General features: G+C 52.7%; 1 protein-coding gene across 1 annotated transcript in view; it reads left to right on the plus strand.

Moving 5' to 3' along the window:
* GRIK4 (glutamate ionotropic receptor kainate type subunit 4) overlaps window positions 1-19,478 on the plus strand; it is a 305,096-nt gene that overhangs the window by 140,929 nt on the left and 144,689 nt on the right. The window contains exons 4-7 of the mRNA XM_047878295.1: window positions 134-231; window positions 4,822-4,987; window positions 14,926-15,104; window positions 19,411-19,464. Of these exons, the coding sequence (XP_047734251.1) occupies window positions 134-231; window positions 4,822-4,987; window positions 14,926-15,104; window positions 19,411-19,464 (497 nt within the window). The remainder of the gene's footprint in view (window positions 1-133; window positions 232-4,821; window positions 4,988-14,925; window positions 15,105-19,410; window positions 19,465-19,478) is intronic.

Below are 19,478 nucleotides of genomic sequence, written 5' to 3' on the forward strand. Positions count from 1 at the left end.
GAAGTTGAGGGTCCTGCAGGTGAAGGTTGGGCGTGAGCCTGAACCCCAGGCAGGGGAGCCGGCCCCCATCCCGCCTGATGAGTGCCTTGTTTCCTTTCCTGCTGCCCACGCTCCGTCCTGTTGCTGGCCGCAGTGTGTCAGATCCTCCCCAAGGGGGTGGTCGCCGTCCTGGGACCCTCCTCCAGTCCGGCCTCCAGCTCTATCATCAGCAACATCTGTGGGGAGAAGGAGGTGAGTGCTACGCCAGCCTGGGGACTGTCTCCGGGCTGGCAACCTGTGCCCTGGGCCCAAAGATGTCATGGATTCTCAAGGTCTGGAGGAGCCCATTGGGGCCTGGTTGGTGTTACCAACAACATCAAAACAGTGAGAAGAAGTGGTCCTTTGTTGGGTACTCACTTTTCTCCAGGCTGTTTGGGTGGAGGGGACACGGAGGGGAGATTTCACAACAGGACTTTTAAACTGAGCTGCTCTGGGTCTTTGCGTCCCGGGGTGGGGCGTTGCGGGGGCGGAGGGGGGCCCTTGGCGGTGATGGGTGGAGGGAGAGGCTGTGGACACCAAGAAGACAGAAGTCTGAGCTCCCCAGGAATTGCTTCATGATTCTCTGTTCAGATACGGCGATTCTGGCAAAGAATGCCTTTGCGGGGGAGGCACTGCTACATTTTATTGCTAAAATAAAGTTTAAAACTCTTGCTGTCTAAGTTCTCGAGGAAAAGGTTGTCTTTGGTTTTCTTCCCCATTCACCAATTCCAGTGTTTACTTCTTCAATCAGTGAATTCTTCCTCAGGTGTCACCTCGAACTTGAGCTTCCGTCGTTTCAGTGTTGAGATCATTTCCACTGCTTCCAGTTCCATGGGGGATAAAGACAGTTGGGGATGAGTTTCTGAGTAATAGCCTGCTCTCTGTTCCATCAACTCTCTCCCTCCTTTTCCCCTGGAGAAAACGAACTCGAAACTTTGTTGTTTCGCTTATTGCTGGAACCCTTCCTAGTTTCTCCAGGAATCCGTCAGTCTTCCCTTTCACATACATCCCTTGGAGACAGTGGCAAAGTACCCCCTCAGCCCTTCTCTGCCCTGAAGAGCCTTCTAGCCAGGGTCCTTCGAGAACAGACAGAGCTTGGTGACGGGAGGTGCAAGGTCAGGAGCCGGGGAGAGGGCAGGGCAGAGGGACAGGGGAAGGAAGGATCAGTCTTGCACCTTTTCTGGGGCCTGGAGGCTCAGCCTTCCAGGAGCAGTAGCTTTGGGAGGATCTGATTCTAGAAATAAGAGAAAACCCACCACGGGACAGATACTGCCTCAGCAAGCCGCCCCTGCTGCCTATCCTCCATCCTCTGGAGCCTAACCCCCTGCCCCCGGTCCCCTGGAGCCTACCACCACCCCCCTACAGTCCCCTGGAGTCTACCCCCTTAATGTCACCCACTTTTCTCACGGTCAGAAGGCGGCCTGGTGAATCCCTGAGTCTTTGCCCAGATATCTATCTTGCCTCTTCATGAACCCCCTCTCAGAATTGTTACCTGCACTTAGTTTTTTTATTAATTTTTTAAATTTAGTTTTGAGAGAGAGCATGTACAAGCGGGGGAGGTGCAGAGAGAGGGGGACAGAGGATGCAAAGCGGGCTCCACGCTGACAGCTGAGGGCCCGATGTGGGGCTCCGACTCGCAAGATCCACGATCATGACCTGAGCCGAAGTTGGACGCTTAACCGACTGAGCCACCCAGGCGCCCCGTTACCTGCATTTTAAAGTGCTTTGCCGTCCTAGCTCTAGTCCTGTGGCTGGTCTTGTCCCCCCCACCCCTGCCTCCCCAGCCCTGGGCCACTGCCCTATAGGCTAAGCCCCCTGAGCCTTCTGGCCACAGGCCAGGTCTCTGCGGAGAGCTCCCCATCCCTACCCCCTCAGATGCCCTGAAAGATGACTCTTGACTCATCCTAGGCCAAAAAAGGTGCTTCTGTCTTCACTGCATTCCCCCGCCACCCCTCTACTCAGCACCCCCCCCCCCTCATCTGACAGGCCTTGGCCCCAGGAAGTTAGAGCTGATGTTTAATTTAAATCTTTCTTGCCGTGCTCCAAGTAACAGCTCAGATCTCTGGCAGGCTGTTATTCCAGCAGTCCCTGTGATCTTCACCAAGTGAGGTTGCCAAGACTTCAGCTCCCCGTTTCCTCTTTTCTCCTCTCACCCCCCTCCCCATCACACTGCCTCACTGTCCCTTACAGTCACCCCCCAACCCCCACTCCAAAATGGCCTCCGCGTGGGGTTCAGTGGATTTTTTTTTTCCCTCCGCTAACACATATCCCTTAACCCTGTTTGGCATTTCAGGCCAGAGGCAGAGACCCTGATTTATAACCGTGTTCCCCACCCTGCCACCCTGGCCCCCATGCCACTGACCAGCCAGACAGGTTGTGCTGCCCAGGGAACAGCCAGAGCATCCCTTCCAGAGCATCCTTTCCTTTCCATTCAGATTATGCATTTCTTTTCATATTTTATGAGGCTGAACTGCCTCACACTGATTCCCCTCCGCTCCAGGGAAAAGAAATGGAGTTCTCACCGAGGAGTTCATTCCTTTAAATGCTGCTACCCTCTCTGTAGCCCTGTGGCTGGTCGCTTTCTGCCTCACCTCTCCTTCCCCCCCACACCTCCACAATGACTTGCTGGGATGCATTTGCAATTGCAAATCAATTACGGATTGATCTTTGTCCTAGAGAGAGAATCAGCTGGATTGGCCTGGGCCATCCCTGCCTGGGCCCGTCAGAGCAGCTGGCTGGTTTTCCAGCCGCCTGCAAGATGGCCGGGCTGTGCGGGAGACTTCCCACCGACTCCACTTCCTGGGAAGGCCCCTCCAGCCTCACCCCCGCACAGAAGAGTTTCAAGAGCTTTTTCAGGAGCCCCTAGATTTGGGGAGAAAAGGGGAAGGGAAGCAAGTAGGCATTACTGGAACACTTACTACATGTTAGGTACTGGGCCATTGTGTCCTTCATACACAGGCTCTCATTTCATCCTCCCCAAAATCCTAGAGGCACGTATCATTCTCTCCATCCTAAGGGAGCATAGAAAGGTTACGTAGTTTGCCCCGAATCACACAGCAGAACCTGGCTGCAAACCCAAGTCTATAACCTGGAAAACCCATTTGTCCTTCACTTCCTTGAATATCCGGAGTATTTTTCCTCATCCATCGCTAGGGTCTGTGGATTCAAGGGTGTCTCTAAGGTTCCACTCTGTTGGGGGTGAGTTAGCTGGAACCGCGTAGGCTGGGTGGCCACCCAGGAAGCGGCTACCCAGCCTGGCCACCCTGCCCCTGCCTGGCCTTGGCCTCCATCTTGCTCCTTTGTGAACGGTTTCTCCTTTTAAGGTGCATTTGTTCTTTTTAGGCAGATTGTATGAGATGCAAAATACAAGCTGGGAAGAAGGACCCCTTGTGACACCCCTTAGATCCACCTCACTCTTCTGAGTCTTGTCTCCTAACTCGCCTGGGTTTCTCCAGGTGTGCATTTTTCAGTCTCTGCTAGAAAATATTGGGTGCCCTCTCTGTGGTTCAAGGGCTAATCCTAGCTGAATTCAAGAGTTTCCTGATTTCTGCTAAATCTTCGCTCTCCCCTGCCCCCAGTCGCAGAGGAGCTCTGGTCTCTGGCTGACCTCTCCCAGAATCTTAAAAGGACAAGGTAGCAGACCCCTATAAACACCATCTCAACATTATCCCAGACTTTGGACTGGCCCAGGCAAAGAAAACGTCTGCAGGCATTTCTGAATAACCCACTCTAGGAGCCGGTGAACTCACCACCAGGAAGTCCTTTCTGCTGTCTACCCCCAGTCCCGCTTGCTTTAGCATCATTCCAAACCATGTTGGCTGTACCTTGGCCCTCCCATAGTGCACAGGTCCTAAGGAAAGACAGGGGTTGAGGTTTCCTGAGTCCGTCTCTGATAGACGCAAGTAGCCTTCAGCTCTCCTGGCTATGGCTACCAGGGATGAGGGTGACAAAACCAAATCAAGGTGGATGGCAGCTTATTACGCTTTAACTTTCCTATTACCCACCCAACAGCCTAAGCTGCCAATAAAGCAGCATCACAGCCTGTTAATATCTCTTCCCAGGAGAAGAGAGGCAGCAGGCAGGGGCAGTGCCTGCCGGAAAGATCAGTAATAGACGCGGAGAGAAGCTGACACGGTCCTAATGAAGCCAGAGCAGGTTTTTATTTACCTGGCTCTGTTCAGAGGCTCTCTGGTTGGCTCCTTAGCCTGCGGCAGGCGCTCCCTACTCCGTGTGTATGTCTGTGGAGGCACCCGGTCCAGGCTGTCACATAAGAAGTTTGTTGGGAGCTGGTTTATACACTTGTCGGCCAGGCTGGTCTGATGGGGCTCCTTGCTTAGTCCCCAGGGCAGTGTTTTTCTCTTTCTGTCGTCTCTGCTCTGATTTATTAACTACAAATAAAATATCATAAGGATTACGCCTCCACGAGCCTTTTGTCTGGCTGCCTTGCAGTGGGCAGTTCTGAGAATAAAGACCTATTGTTTTGGCCTCTCAGGGCCACAGACCCCAGCTCCAAGGCCCACAGTATGTTTATACGGGTCTCCGGGGGAAGGGGTTCTCCTCCTGGGTGGTCCTGTTTTAAGCACTGTCAAGTGCAACATCAAGGATGTCATCTTGTCTTCTTGCTCTGGTGAGGGTCCCGAATCCCGCAAGCTGCACCTCCACCGACGTGTGTCAAAGGTCTTCCGTAGACCTTCTTCTTACACGGAAGAATCCACCGTCCACAGCCTCGCCTCACTCAGGCTTGCTGGCTTTTTCACTCATCCTGGATCCTCCCTGCTGCCTATTTTTTGCTCCTCCTCCCAGGTCCCCCATTTCAAAGTGGCCCCAGAGGAATTTATCAAGTTCCAGTCCCAGAGATTCACAACCCTGAACCTCCACCCCAGCAACACCGACATCAGCGTGGCTGTAGCTGGGATCCTGAACTTCTTCAACTGCACCACCGCCTGCCTCATCTGTGCCAAAGCAGAATGTAAGTTTCCCCAGCCGGGCTCCACCCCACACAGTCCTGGCTTGTGGATTTCAGCCTGATCCATTTGCCCCTGGCTGGGAGTAAGCCAGGTTGGGGAGGGCTCCCTCAGATGGCGGGGATGATTCCCATGCGTCCTTGGCTGTTTGTCTATATGGTGGCGGGGAGGGAGAGAGAGAGAGAGAAATCCAGGAACACCCTTTGCCAGGCATGGGCGGAACAGAGAGAACTGGGTTACAGGGAGACTGGCCAACCTCCAAGCCTTTTTGCATCCACAGACTCAATTCCCACATTTTCAGCCTCATTGTTAAGGAGCTACAAAAAAGAGAGAGAGAGGGAAAATATAAAATTGGATGCATTTTGTACTTGATGGGTTGAAAAGCTTCTTCCCCTGGAGAGCGGGTTTTGCTGATGGAATGAGGTCCAAGGGCAATTCCTGATAAAGCATTTTTTTGCAAATGCAGGTTTTAGAAATACGGTGTCTCTGACTGTCAGACGATTTGTAACATAAATTTAGTGTTTATGAGATTTAGCTAATTTAAGCCAGCACTTTGCAGCAAATCTGTGCATCTGTGTGCTCCCAGTGACAGCTGCGTACCCACATGTGGTCAGGCAGGTGCTGGCCACTACCTGCCCCTGGGGCCCAGTGTCCGAGCCCCAGGGATCTGTGTCCTGTGCACCTCGCCTATGCAGGCCTCACCCTGCAAGGCTGGGTGGGCTCTGTTGGCAAAGGTTTGTCACCTCCCATCGTGGCTCCTTTTTTTTTTTTTATGGGTTCCCTGAACTGCTCTGCATGCTTAAGTCTTTTCTCTACGCCGAATCGCTATAGCATCTGTAAACAAAGGTCCTTTCCCTGTCAAGGGTCAAAAACACCTTCTTTACCAGGCACTTGCACCCCACGGCCTCCCCATGATGTGTATTCATTCCCTTATTTGCATAAACACAGATGTATGATTTACTGGGTGCTACCCAAGAAACAAAGTAACAGTCCCAACCCTGTGTGCGTTCTATATAGTTTCTTTAATTATTACAAGGACCCAGTGGGTTTGGAGGTCTTGGAATTCCCCCATGTGGAAGGTAAATAAAACTCAAAATCCAGTTCCTCAGTCTCGTTGGCCACCTGTGGACAATGCAGACACAGAACATGCCCGGCATCCCAGAGAGCTCTATCGGACAGCACTGCTTTAGATGAGAAGTGTTTTGTGGCCAAAATAAAAAATGAAAAGGAGAAACGTTTGGATAAACACTTCATTCTGTTTCCCCCTCATGGAGATTCACAGCACACATTAGCACGGATGCTCTGAGTTGTCCTGTGGCCAAAGCAACCACTTACCTCTTCCCTTCCAAATAGTTTTGACCATGAGTCCCAAAAGGCCGCTGATAGAAAAGCCCACCGGATGCTAGTAGTTGATAGAAGGGAGTTGAGAAACGTCGCATTCCACCAGCTGGCCCTCCTCGTACGGCATCCTCGAATCGCTGAATGGTGTCACAAACTCAAGGATTCTCCCCTAGAAATGTTTGCCAGAAACCCGCTCGGGCAGGACCGAACTGGTGCCCTCCATGCATATGGCAGGAATGTTAAGAGACAAAGGACAGGCCGTAAATCTCTCCTGGCAGAGATCCTCCTGCAGCCCTTCCCTAGTGCCGAGTCCAATGTCTCACCAGCCTGATGGGAAGTTCTTTCTTACGTCTAGCCTCAGTCCTTCTTGCGCGTAGGGTGAGCCCTGCTCTCTCCGCTTCAGCTCTTCCTGGGAAGGAAGTTACTCCTCTGTCAGTTAAGCACCTACTGTGCACTGAGCACTGTGCTAGAGTCTGTTGCCTCCTAGACCAGGGCTCTTTCCCTTAGAATCACAATATTCCTTGACATTCATACGAGTCCTTGCAGATGGCAGGGCACTTTCAATTACGATTTTGCCATTCCATTTCCCTCCTCCCCGGTCGTTCCAGAGCCAAGAAACCAGAGTCTTGAAGCTGCTCGGGGACCTGCTTGAGGTCGCACAGCTGGTGCGAGACTCTAACTCAGGTCCTCTGACTCTGGGCCGGGATGTCCTCCTCCACGGCCCCTCCCGCCCTCCTGGTCTGCACAGACAGACTCAGAGCCCCAGCTCAGGGTGGGCACGTTGTCCTTTGAGGGGCAGAGCTCTCTCTGGAGCAGCATGTCCCCTCGCTCCCTTGAGCGGGGTGCAGGATGGCCGTGCCCAGACCCCGTCCTGAAAAGGATGAGCCTGCCCAAGTCCCAGAGAGGCCGGGCCACAGCCCAGGAGGGACTCATCGACCACACAGTGCTGCCTCTGCTTGAAGAACTCATCCATTGAGGCTTGCTGGGTGACTCCGGTCCCACCCACCAGGGCCCAGGGAAGGGCGGGCAGCTCAGGAGAAGTTCAAGGGCAAGGAGGATTAAAATCTAATCAAAGGGTGAAGAAATCAGGGACTGAAGGGAAATGTAGCTCAGAGCTTCGGAGGCGAAACTCTGCTCTCCTTCCTTATTAATGCAGGTCCAGGAGACACTGCAATTTGAATTAGGAACAGGCATCTAATTCTATTTTCCAGCCATCAGAATTAGGCATAACAGAGATCATTCCATGGGGAATCATACCATTTACTCTCCTTCTCTCCAAAAGTAGATTTTTAATAAGCGGGTTTTGGACCAAGTAGAGTTGTATTGTGTTTTACATTATTTTTTTTTTTTTCTTGAATCGGGGGAGAAAAATCAGAACACCCACAAGTGCTTAGTTGTAATGAGGCTGGGGGAGAGGCAAGGGGCCTAGGCATGCCATATTGGTCATCACCATTGAGCGTAGGGGACGTGGCTGTTTGGGGGCTTCCAAGGAGAGTTGGGGTTCCCACCATGGCCCCTGAGGCCCCGTTGGTGAGATCCCCCAGCCTTGACACACAGTAAGCTTTTGAGACGCTCAGGATGGACCCAGAGCCTTAGACTCCCTTTGGTCACAAGCATTACGTATTTTCCTGGTACCTTTGTGTGAAGTATATGTATATATATCACATGTATATATCTTACGTTCGCCTTGGCGTTCTAAGTATTTACGCTCTCTGTGGCCATGTCGTGTGCCGCTATGCCTTCTGCCACCTGTTTACTTCCTGTGTGACCTTGGGAAGGTGACTTAGGAACTCTCTAGCCTCCTGTTGTCTTGTCTATAAAGTGGGGACAACGATACCTCCCTGGAAGGATGGCCGAGGGCATTCAATAGGATGACACACACCGAGCATGACACGGCAGCTGCACTTAGGAAACAAGAGGCACACACCAGTTTTTCTTCCCTTCCTTCTTGGAGCCCGTTTTTTGTTTGTTTTTTTTTTAATTTTTCTAAAGTTTGTTTGTTTTTGAGAGAGAGAGAGAGACTGAGTGCGTGCGGGGGAGGGGCAGAGAGCGAGGGAGACAAAGAATCTGAAGCAGGCTCCAGGCTCCGAGCTGTCAGCACAGAGCCCGACGCGGGGCTTGAACCCGCGAGCTGTGAGGTCGTGACCTGAGCCGAAGTGGGACGCTTAACCGACTGAGCTGCCCGGGCGCCCCCGTTGGAGCCCTTGTGAACAACGCCAAGTCAGGACCTGGAGCACAGTGACCAGAGTTCAGCTCTGTCCTCCTACTGTCCCTGTGCTTGCGAAACTCAGTCCAGGTGGTGGGAGAGGAGCAGACTCCGACCCCAGGGAGGAGGCACAGCTGGAGAGAAGTGCAGAATGTGCGGTAAAAGAGAACCGTCTTTGGAGTCGAACCAAGCTGCTCCGCCACTCAGGAGCTGTGTGATATCACGCACATCACTGGACCTCTCTGAGCCTTAGTTCCCTCCTGTGTAAAGTGGGAATAATACTGCTTTTCAGGGCATTCGGGTGGAAGGTATGGGGGCCCAGAACATAATAAACACTTACTCACTGTTACTTTACCCTGTAATTGAGGTCATGGCAGCAAGGGGTGGAGGAGACCCAGGGCCCCTTGTGACAATACTGGGGCACTAGTGGACCTCTCCATGCCAGCCCCAGGAGGCACTCGCTATGGGAGGCCTTATCCTCATAGTGAGAAAAAATTAACCATTTGTTGAGCACTCACTATGTGCCCAAAACCCTGCTAAGGCTTTTTAAATTATCCCATTTAAACCTCACAATAATGGAGGCGCCTGGGTGGCTCAGTGGGTTAAACATTCAACTTCGGCTCGGGTCATGATCTCACGGCTCGTGGGTTTGAGCCCCGCCAGGCTGTGTGCTGACAGCTCAGAGCCTGGAGCCTGCTTTGGATTCTGTGTCTCCCTCTCTCTCTGCCCCTCCCCTGCTCACACACTCTCTCTCACTCTCTCTCAAAAATAAATAAACATTAAAAATAAATAAACAAACTTCGTGATAACCATAGAAGATGAACTCCATAAACATTCCTATTAGATGCATGAGGAAAAGAGACATTAAGTGTTTTAACACACATAGTTCTTATTACCTCTTCCCCCTGCTTCTCCAGATAACTGTGGAAAAGGCAGAAGAGAGAGACCTTTTCTTTCCTCCTTCCAGGAGACAGCAGGAGCGCAGAGGCCAGGCTCTTCCCACACGCACCCTTACCATCAGAGAAGATGGCCCACAGGGCCAGGCAAGGCAGAGGACAGCCCTCCTGTGAGCAGGAAGCCTCACCTCGTCCCCCAGGCCCTGTCTCTCTCCTCCTCTGGCCCCTGTAGCCTGGTCTCCCCTGCCTGGCCTCAGGGCCAAGCCCAGCTGTGGGATGAGACAAAAACCAAGAAGCAGGTGAAATGCATCATTCAGGCCCTTGAACTTGTTCTGTGCCTTTTCCCTACTGGCGACACCCTAGACTCTCATTCCCATCTCTCCTTCAGGATCTGCTGCCAAGGAAAGGTCTGAAAACTGAAAATGACACACCCTGAGGCCTGTGCGGCCGGCACGGGGAGAAGGGGGATGGAGCCTTTCCAGGTTCAGGGCAGTGAGTGCGATGGTGAACCATGTTATCTCCCTAAATCCTTGCTACAGACCTCTGAGGTCACTATTACATCAGCTGCCTCCCACAAGATGTCAAAGTGCTGTCTGTTCTGGGAGTATTAGCATTTTTCTAGAACCAAAGCCCGTAGCCAAGGGAATCAGCCTGTGGAGAGAGAGGGATGCCAGTCGAAATGGGTGTTTATTCTTTTTTTTTTTTTTTTTTTTTTTTTTTTTTTTTGGATACAAGGGTCCTCTGTGCCCCTGTAGACCCATCACTTAGGTATTTGTGTCCTTGTCCTACGGCCCTGTCCAACCCCGGCTGTGCCTTTCACAGCTCTTCTCTCCTCCTCCCGCCCTGCCTGGCCCCCTGCCTTCCGGTTGCAGAAGCCAGCCTCCCTCCTTCTTCCCAGAACAGCCGGCCTGCTGAGGCTCTCATCGATCCATCCCGTTGCATCTTGAGCGAGACTAATGGGTTCCCCAGGTCCCTCTCAGCCCTGGACTTGGCAGGCAGACCTGCTGCTGGGCCAAGGGCCCCGCAGGAGAAGAGGGCTGGGGTAGAGGTGGAGGGGAAGCTGGGAAGAGAACGGCTCTTCACCCCTCTGGTGGCACCAGCAGCCTTCGGCGAATCCCTTAGTGCCATTAAACAGATCGAGGGGAAGAGAGTGACGATTGGAAAATGCCACACTGCGCTGAAAAACTCCTAATGTAACTAAACCACACTTTGCCTTCTGCAAATTCCTTCCACTGCCCAGAATAAAAAAAAAAAAAAAAAGATCCCTTTCTGATTCATAGAACTGAAGAATCCCTAGGCTGGAAAAACATCAGTGTTCTTTTAGAGCAACTTACCATTCCCTGGGTTAATTCACTCTCTGACAATCATCAAGAGGGGCTTCAGGCTTTCCTTGATTACCTCCAGTGACGGGGAACTCACTACCTTATGATGCAGCCCACTGCATCTTTAGACAGCTCAGAGGTTCTTCCTTAGGTTAAGCTAGGTCTATCTCCCTGTGACCTCCATCCACCCTGTTCTAGGGTGTCGTCCTTCAGGCTGCCAAGAGCAAGTCTGTCTCTTCTTGAGCCAGGCACCCCCCTTCCTTCAGCTGCTCCTGAAGTGGCATGGTGTCTGTTCCCCACTTGGCACCGCTGCTCCCCTGCTCTATTGAGACATAGGGTCTCTCTCTGCACCCCCCCTCCGCCACAGTCTCCCTGGGAGTCTTCCTTGAGAGTCTCTAGTTCAGCCCACCAGCCAGCACTGTGCCCCCTGCCTCACACTGGGTGTGTGCAGAAGAGTTTGAAGTGGGATTCCTACCCAACACCATGAAATACTGAGTGCTTATGCATATACTATAATGTATATACATATATGCGTGCATATACGCTACCAAGTATGTTACATGGTTTCTAACCGAGAGCCGTATTTTGCGGATTGGATGATAAATCTGGGAAGAGGAGGTGGGATGAAAGGACAGTTAGGATGTGAATGGGTGGGGGAGGGGTCGAATGGAAACCAGATTTGTGAAGCATCTTCTAGGGGACGGACACTGCTCTGCTTTACTTGACATCCTCTTACTAACCCTGTAAGGTAGTTGTTATCCTTACTTTACAGGTAAGGACACTGAGGTGCTGGGGAGGGGTGGGGGCGGAGGGAGCCACCAGAACTAACCAATCCCAGCAGCACCGGAGCCAGAACTCACCTGCCACCCTGTTCCCTGTCTGCTGCTTCCAGCCTGGGAAAGGGGTGACGGATCAGAGATCCTGGGTGGGATGCAGAGCCCTCCGAGCGCTCTCTGCCCTTCTCCCCTCCCTGTCCCCACCCTGCTTCTCACTCAGCATGTGCACAGTATGCTGGAGGAGATGGGGGCGGGGGTGCTGCTTCCTTGTTGAAAGGGCAGCAAAGCACCCCAGGGGCAGTCGGGTGAGGCACGCTGGGCATTAATTGAAGCAGGGTCCCCAGTTTATCTCACGTCTAGGAGGTCTTCCCTGGAAGCTCAGGGCACCTGCCAGTTTTAAAGGGATGAACTGCCCCTATGCTGCCCTGGCCAAGCGTCTCCATGCTGTGCCTAATCCCCGTGGCATCCTCCAAGCTTCCCTGTCTCGTCCCGCTGAACTGCGCCGCCACTCCGAGGAATCCCAGGGGATTTGGCCTCTTTCCCAGCCAGACTCTAGAGACCCTCCCTGCTACATCCCAGGACCGGTGGCCTTGCCCTCTGCCTCCACTCCCTTACTCACCCTTCCAGCTGCCCTCTCCCCCATAGCATGCCCAGACAGATATTTTCTTGAGCCAAAGAGATGGCCAGCATTCCAGGAGCACCGGCTGTGGCCTTTCCTGCCCCCCTTGTATAGGGTCTTTGGGGTCAGGTGCTCTGACCTTTGTGCAGGTGGGGTTTTGCTTTTCACGACCTCTGAGGAAGGCGTGGTGAATATTCTCTCCATTTTACACACAGAACTAAAAGAGGCTGCCCCGTGGAAACCCAGATGATTTAGCCCATCAAACAAAATACGGGTATGGTGGGAACCTTGTTATAGACTTAGTTGCAAGTCCCAGCGCTCTAAGCTCCCGGAGGGCAGGGTTTGTATGCTACCTCTTCTCTGCTGACGTCCTATGGGCCCAGTGCCTGGCTTCTTGGGACGCACAGATGTTGGTGGAACAGGCTTGGACTTTAGTCCCTTTTTATTCTGCCTCACTGAGCCACACCTGCCTTTGAGCTGTTGTGGGGATGAGTAAATGCGGAAGGAACAGTGAAACCACACAGTCCAGCATCTCAGTGAGTTCTCCCCTGTTACACCCATTTTGCAGATGAAGAACGGAGCCTCAGAGAGGTTAGATGACTTCTCAAGATCACACAGCTGGTGAGGGTCAAGCCCCTCCTGATGGGGGTGGTGGTGAGGGGCTGCAGGGGGCACAGACAGCAGTGGGAGTGGAGGTTCACAAGTCTCCTTCAAGACCCTGTGGGGGAAGGAAGGAGAGGCCCACTGGTTCTGGAGCCTCTTTTTTTTTTTTTTTTTTTTTTTTTTTAACGTTTATTTCTTTTTGAGACAGAGAGAGACAGCATGAACGGGGGAGGGGAAGAGAGAGAGGGAGACACAGAATCGGAAGCAGGCTCCAGGCTCTGAGCCATCAGCCCAGAGCCCGACGCGGGGCTCAAACTCGCGGACCGCGAGATCGTGACCTGAGCTGAAGTCGGACGCTTAACCGACTGAGCCACCCAGGCGCCCCATGGAGCCTCTTTTGAATGACCGCCCCTCCCAGAGTTTTCCCTTCCTGCTGCAGCTGCCAGCTTGCCGGACCGCCTTGTCGGGACCCATGGTGGGAGGATGGGGGTTGGCACTACCTTCCCAGAGCCCCTGGCTTCATCGCCGGGCCCTCGGGCTCCACCCTGCCACCTCATCCTTGTCAGATAACATGCCCGGTGTGGGGCTTTCGGCCCCGAGTCCAGAGATGTAAGACACACGCCCCCGAGCCCTCCTAGGTTCTGTGTGTGCTGCTTCTTATGCGTGTGTCCTGAGAGGCACCCGGTCTCATGGGAAGAGGGCTGGCTGGAGATGACAAAGTGGGGACTCTGGTCCCAGCTGCGTCCCTGTGTGACTAGGCAAGTTTCATCATCTCTACAAATCAAGGGAGGTCGAAGAGATGCCCTTCAGAGCCCTCCCCGCCCCCCCTCCCGGTCTCTCTCTCACCTTTCGATCTTTGAGGGTCGGGAGGGTGAGGAATCTGCACCGGGGGAGTCTGGGGTCACGTTCAAGACAGGCCTGCAATGAACATCCTGTAGCTGGGGCAGAGAGCAGAGCCCAGGGGGCTTTGGTTAGAAAGCCAGTCCTTCCTTGCCATCCAGGGTGTGGAGCCGGGTCCAAGAGCCTCATGTTTCCCTCTGTGTGTGGGATCAAAACGCATCGTAGGATTGTGGTGAGGACTTAGAAAAGCCACGTAGAATATTTAGCCCATTTTCTGGAACAGAATGGAAACAGAATCAGGATCCAATAAATGTTACTCTTGTCGTTGCTTTTGGGAACGAATGCCTTTGCTTCTCTTTCCATTGGAGTTGAGACCACTGTCTTCCCGGGAGACCCCACCCTCCACCCCTCACACACACCTTCTTCCTGGCCTGCCTTTTCAGAGGCAACGCTGAATTGAGACCCTTGTGTCGCAGTGATAACATTCCAGAAACCCTCCTCCCACCCCTGCTCCTAGACAGCAGACAGCTGGGGGGGGGGGGGGGGGAGGTGGTGGTGGGGAGAGTCCTTCGCTCACAATCCCGTATTTTCGCTTTGTTCTGGGCCCACGTTATTGCCTGCTGGAGTGCAGTTCAAAGCCTATCCTCTTATCATCATAATGATACCTGGTCTTAATGCAGCCACCCTGCTCTGAGGAATTCAAAGGGTTTTGTTAGGACTGTTAACTGGGCCTTGTGATCTTGAGGAAACGGCTCCCCCACATCTACATGAAAACAAAGGCTGGGCTCTTGTAGGGCTAGATGGAACATCTGTGAACATCCATGGGCGTTCATGATGGGTGAGGCGTGGGCCTAAGCACTTTACAGATTATCTCAGTTAGTCCTCGCCACCGTCCTGGGAGCCGGCTGCTGTTCCTTTGGTTTTTCAGATGAGGAAACTGAGGCCAAGAGCCCCGGCCACATGAGAAGGTCACTTCATGAGTGGGTGGCCAAGTGAGGGGGAGAAACCAAGCCTGCTGGTCTCTGAACCCTGGTCTTGGCCGCTCCCGAGCGCTGTGGGAAGGAGAGTGGGCCCTCAACCCACTCGAGGGACCTCCGTCTCTCTTTAGAAGAGCCTTGCTGAGGGCTTTGGGGGAGGCCATAGGGGCTCGGGAGCATTCTTTTTACTTTAGAAGGGACTGTCGAAGCCCACAGAGGTTGAGACACCTGCTCAGCACCGGCAGTAGGGCCGGACCCACGACCCCGCCTCCAGCCCCGGTCTTTGCTTGTCTCGCTTTTGCTCCAGTGTCTCCCCAGGCAGCACGGCGGACCCTCAGGGGCTTCATCCTCTCTCCCCTCCAGGCCTTTTAAACCTGGAGAGGCTGCTGCGGCAATTCCTTATCTCCAAGGACACACTCTCCGTCCGGATGCTGGATGACACCCGGGACCCCACCCCGCTCCTCAAGGAGATCCGGGACGACAAGACAGCCACCATCATCATCCATGCCAACGCCTCCATGTCCCACACCATCCTCCTGAAGGTGGGGGCCGGGCCGGGTGCGGTGGGCGGGGAGCATCCTTCTCCCTCCTCCCTCTCTCCTCCTGAGCTGATGCCCTGCTCCCTCTTTGCGTTGGGTGTTCTCCCTGGGTCATGGCCTCCGAACCCTGGCAGACTTCTCTGTGCTTCACTTGCAATGGATGGCTCCTGCAAGCTGAAAGAAAAAACAGAATGAGGATGATGTTATAAAAATATTAACTCCTGGTGCAGCCGGGCGGGCAGCCCCCAGCTAAGACCCTGCCAGGGTTGGTGGGTTCCTGGGAGGGGCCGGGGCAGTGGGGGCAGGGCACTTGGGACAGAGGCTATGTGCCAAGTGGCTCAAAAGTATTTCCATATTTTGACAAGCTGGGCAGTCCCGTGAGTGTGTACCGTCCTCTGTAATCCCCGTACGGTGTACTAGTTTGCAGACTGCTGCTGCGTAATATCCCAGCATAATCCTCTCGATGACTATGTGGGGCCGGTATCCTGTCTTCCCTCGACAGATGAAGACACTGAGACTCTGGGAGAGGAACGGCTTTGTCCGAGGCTCCACCAGTGAGGAGCAGAGCCGGGCCGGTACCCGTTGTCTCTGACAGCTAATCAGCAATTTCTTCTACCTACCCCTCCTCAGAATACAAGGGGCAGGGTGGCAGTCCCTGGATCAGAACTCACAGTAATAGAAACTGGAGCTCTGTGAGGGAGGCCCATCTGAGAACGAGAGAGAGAGACAGAGGAAGACCAAGAGAGAAGTCAGGTGCCAGGGGAACAGCTGGAAACATCTGGACAGCCTCAGAGTCCCCTGCCACCGGTTCCTGGGCTGGTGGCTGGGCTAGCCATGTAACCCCAGACAGACGGACCCTGCTGCGGGCTCCCCTGTGGCTCCCAGCAGCTCCCCCAGGCACACTGGCCTCTTCCAGTGCCACTCTAATTACACATTTAAACTCAACCTGCCATCTTCCACTGGGGGAGCGAGGCTCCTTGTTAACCTCTGCCAAGCTGTGAGGAGCCCGCCAGACACTCAGCTGATTGTCTCTTCCTCCCCTTCCCCCTCTCCCTCTCCTACCCACCCCTCCTCAGCTAGTTTTGGTCTCAGAGTTAATAAGAGATTTGAATGAGTTCTCTGAGTACTGAGGGCTGTCCCTTCAGCCCGTTGCTATAGTAATTTTGCACAGCTCCAAACCCACGTCTGTCTGGGAGCATATACTCCAACTCTCACACATACATACACACACACACACACGCACACATGCACACACACACACACTCAAACAGAATTTTTTTCTGTATTTCTTTTCTTATGTCTGGGCCGATGATCAATGAAGTTATCAAGGATGGAAAAAATCCTCTAGGTTTTAGAGGAAGCTGGGGGCAGGGAGTAAGATAATTGTCCCCTCCCTTGCAGAGGGCAGTCAGGACAATGCACGGTCCCCACTGCAGTAGCCAGAGCCCATCCCTGGACAGCCTCCAGGCTGAAGCCTTTTGGGGGCATCCCTTATAATAATAGTGTAATAACCTCCGGAATGCTTTATGGCTCCCAGCATGCGTGATCGGGCTCTTTTATTTTCTAATAATATGTCTATCGTTGAAATTTTAGAAAGTACAGAAAAGCACATAGAAGCAAATAGAAATCATCATAGCTTCTTCTTTCTTTCTTGAAGCCTTGACTTTGAGGTCTGATAGAAAAATCTTACAGGGACACATGGAAAAGTTAAGACATTCCGTCACCCAGAGACAGCCACTGTGAAATTTCGTGGTCTATCCTATCTACCTTTGTAGACACATTTGTTTGTTTTCAAAATGATCGTCACACGGCCCATGTACTTCTGTAACCTGCTTTTTTCCCCGCTGAATGATATGCCATGCGATTTGCTTTGTGTCGTTACGTATTTGTCTGCAAATGTTTTAATGGCACATCATTTCTTATCATGTGGGCATACCATAATTTATTTAACCAGCCCTTTATTGTTGGAGATACAGGTTGTTTTCAATCTTTTGCTGTAATAAACAATGTGGGATGCGCATCTTTGTACATAAATCTTTATGCACGTTCACGAATATTTTCTTAGCATAAATTTCCAGAAGTGAAATTACCGAGTTAAAGATATGCATGCTTTTAAGGGTTTTGATGTGATTTGCCAGATTGCCTTTTAAAAAGGCCATAACAATTTATACTCCCATAAGTGTATAGGTATCTCATGGCACCCTTGCCAATACTGGGTATTTTCATTAACGACACTTTTTTTTTTCAATGGCTGTGCTTTTGAAGAAAACTCTCCCCGTAACGACGATTATTGGCAAAGGGTTCTGCTGGGTGACCAGTGGCAGGCTTTCCTGGGACCACTTGTTGCCCTCAGCCCTTGTGACCTTAGAACCAAGCCCGTCAATGACGAGCGAGCGAGGCTTCGGAAACCAGTTCCCTTTGTTTCCGTTTGACTTCCTAGCGCCCCCAGCAGGGATGCCCTGCCTCGGGTCTGGGCTGGGGCTGCAGGCAGCTCCTCTCCAGGGTTATAGCACAGCCCTGGGGGCTGGGGGGTGGGGCTCCATGAAGGATGGATTCGGTGTGGGAAGCAGGGTGAGCAGAGAGCACAGGGAGCTTCCGGAAGGCTCGGTGTGCACATGCAAGCCTGGCCCTGGAGCTTGGCAACACTCTGCTTGCTGTCTCTCGATTTCAGAAGGATTTGCAGAGTAATCCCCTACTTTATTGAGCAGCTGTTCCGGCAACAAACTTCGTGTTTACCCAGAATTCAGGTCTTAAAAACCAAGGATCTCTTGTCTTTTCTCTTTGGGTAGCAGACTTCACAAATGGGTGTTAACTATCTGACGGTGCCCCCTCCCCGTCCCCTGGCCCCTGCCCATCCCTGCAACCAGGGGCTCCCACCCATCTAGGCAGTGATGAACCGGCAACGGCACTTTTATATGGACTGTTGGCGGGGTGGGGATGGGCATCAGGCCATACCAGCCTCTTGGAAGTTGAGGAGGAAGCAAGGCCTCGAGCCCCATGTGACCGACCCCAGCACCGTCTTGCCCTGGCGTAGAGCCCTTCTGTACTTCGGTCTCCAGTGGAATCGTGGCAATGGAAGGACTCCAGCCTGCTCTTAAAGGAGTCTGTGGGGGCTCCTATAAGAACGTTCACAAAGTTGCCAGAGTTCCTCAAGAGAAAAACACTTTGTAAGAGGAAAATGTAATCACCCTGGCCCTTGTTTTCCCCTCACGCACCTCCATAGTCACGACAGAAGCGGTTTCCCAGTGGCCCCGGGGCTGCAAGATACATGATGAAAATCTGACTGTCAGAAGGCACGAGGACCCTGGGGAGAGCCGGGCTCATTATTTACCTGATCTACTTGTCGGCTTCGGTGGCACCTGTCATGCTCAAAGCCGGGCACACTGACGGGGGAGGTTGGTGTGGGGGACCTGTGATGGCTACAAAGATCAGACAAAAGGGAGGCTGTTCTGGAGTCGCAGCCTCCCAACCCTGGGATGATGGCACGCGGGTGCGCTCTGATCAAGGGTGAGGCATGTCACAAGCAGCTTGTTCCTTACTACTAATAAAGGACCAAAGTTTGCAAATGATTCACTCGTTTCCTACATTACTGCAGATTCAAAGACTCTTAGGAGCCTGGCTCGCTCGCATTTGTCGGGTTGAGTTAATTTGGGAGTTGCCTACAACCCACAGACTCTCCTGACTCTGCCTCGGCCCCTGAGAGTTGTCAGTACCTCCATCAATATCACGGTCGTCTGGGGGAGAGTATAGTTTGGTTAAAAGGACTGAAATTAGGCTGCCTGGCTTTAATTGCATCTTTTTCCACTTATGAGATGTATGATCTCGTACCAGTGCCATAGCCCTTCGGTGTTTTGATGTCCCTGGCTGTCAGCGTGGGGGGCGGGGGAGGAGTCATAGTGCCTACCTCATCGACTTAACCCAAGCGAAATGCTTTCTAGTGCTTGGCCCATACTAAGGAGTGGGTACGTGTTAGCCATTGTTATTGCTAATAGTTTGGGAGATAATTATTTTAGTCTGTTTTATTATTTGCTTCATTTCCCTTAAAGTCATTTTGGTTTCCATAATATCTGGTTACATCCGTGGGAATGTGTTGCGCATGAGAACATCGGCTGCTATGAGTGTCACTGCAGGGGTGGAGAGCAGGGTGGCAGGGGAGAGACCCTCCACCAAGTCATCCTCCAAGTCAAGGGCAATGTAAGAACCGAAGGGAAGGGGGTCAGACAAATGGCGGACACTTGGAGCCCCTACTGCTCATTCACTTCTAGTGGGTTTTTGTTTTCTCTCTCATCTCCTTCTCTTCCCTTTGCAGGCAGCTGAACTCGGGATGGTGTCGGCCTATTACACATACATCTTCACTAATCTGGTAAGACATTTTCA

Source organism: Prionailurus viverrinus, chromosome D1 (assembly GCF_022837055.1).
Source record: "Prionailurus viverrinus isolate Anna chromosome D1, UM_Priviv_1.0, whole genome shotgun sequence".
Taxonomy (NCBI): Eukaryota; Metazoa; Chordata; class Mammalia; order Carnivora; family Felidae; genus Prionailurus; species Prionailurus viverrinus.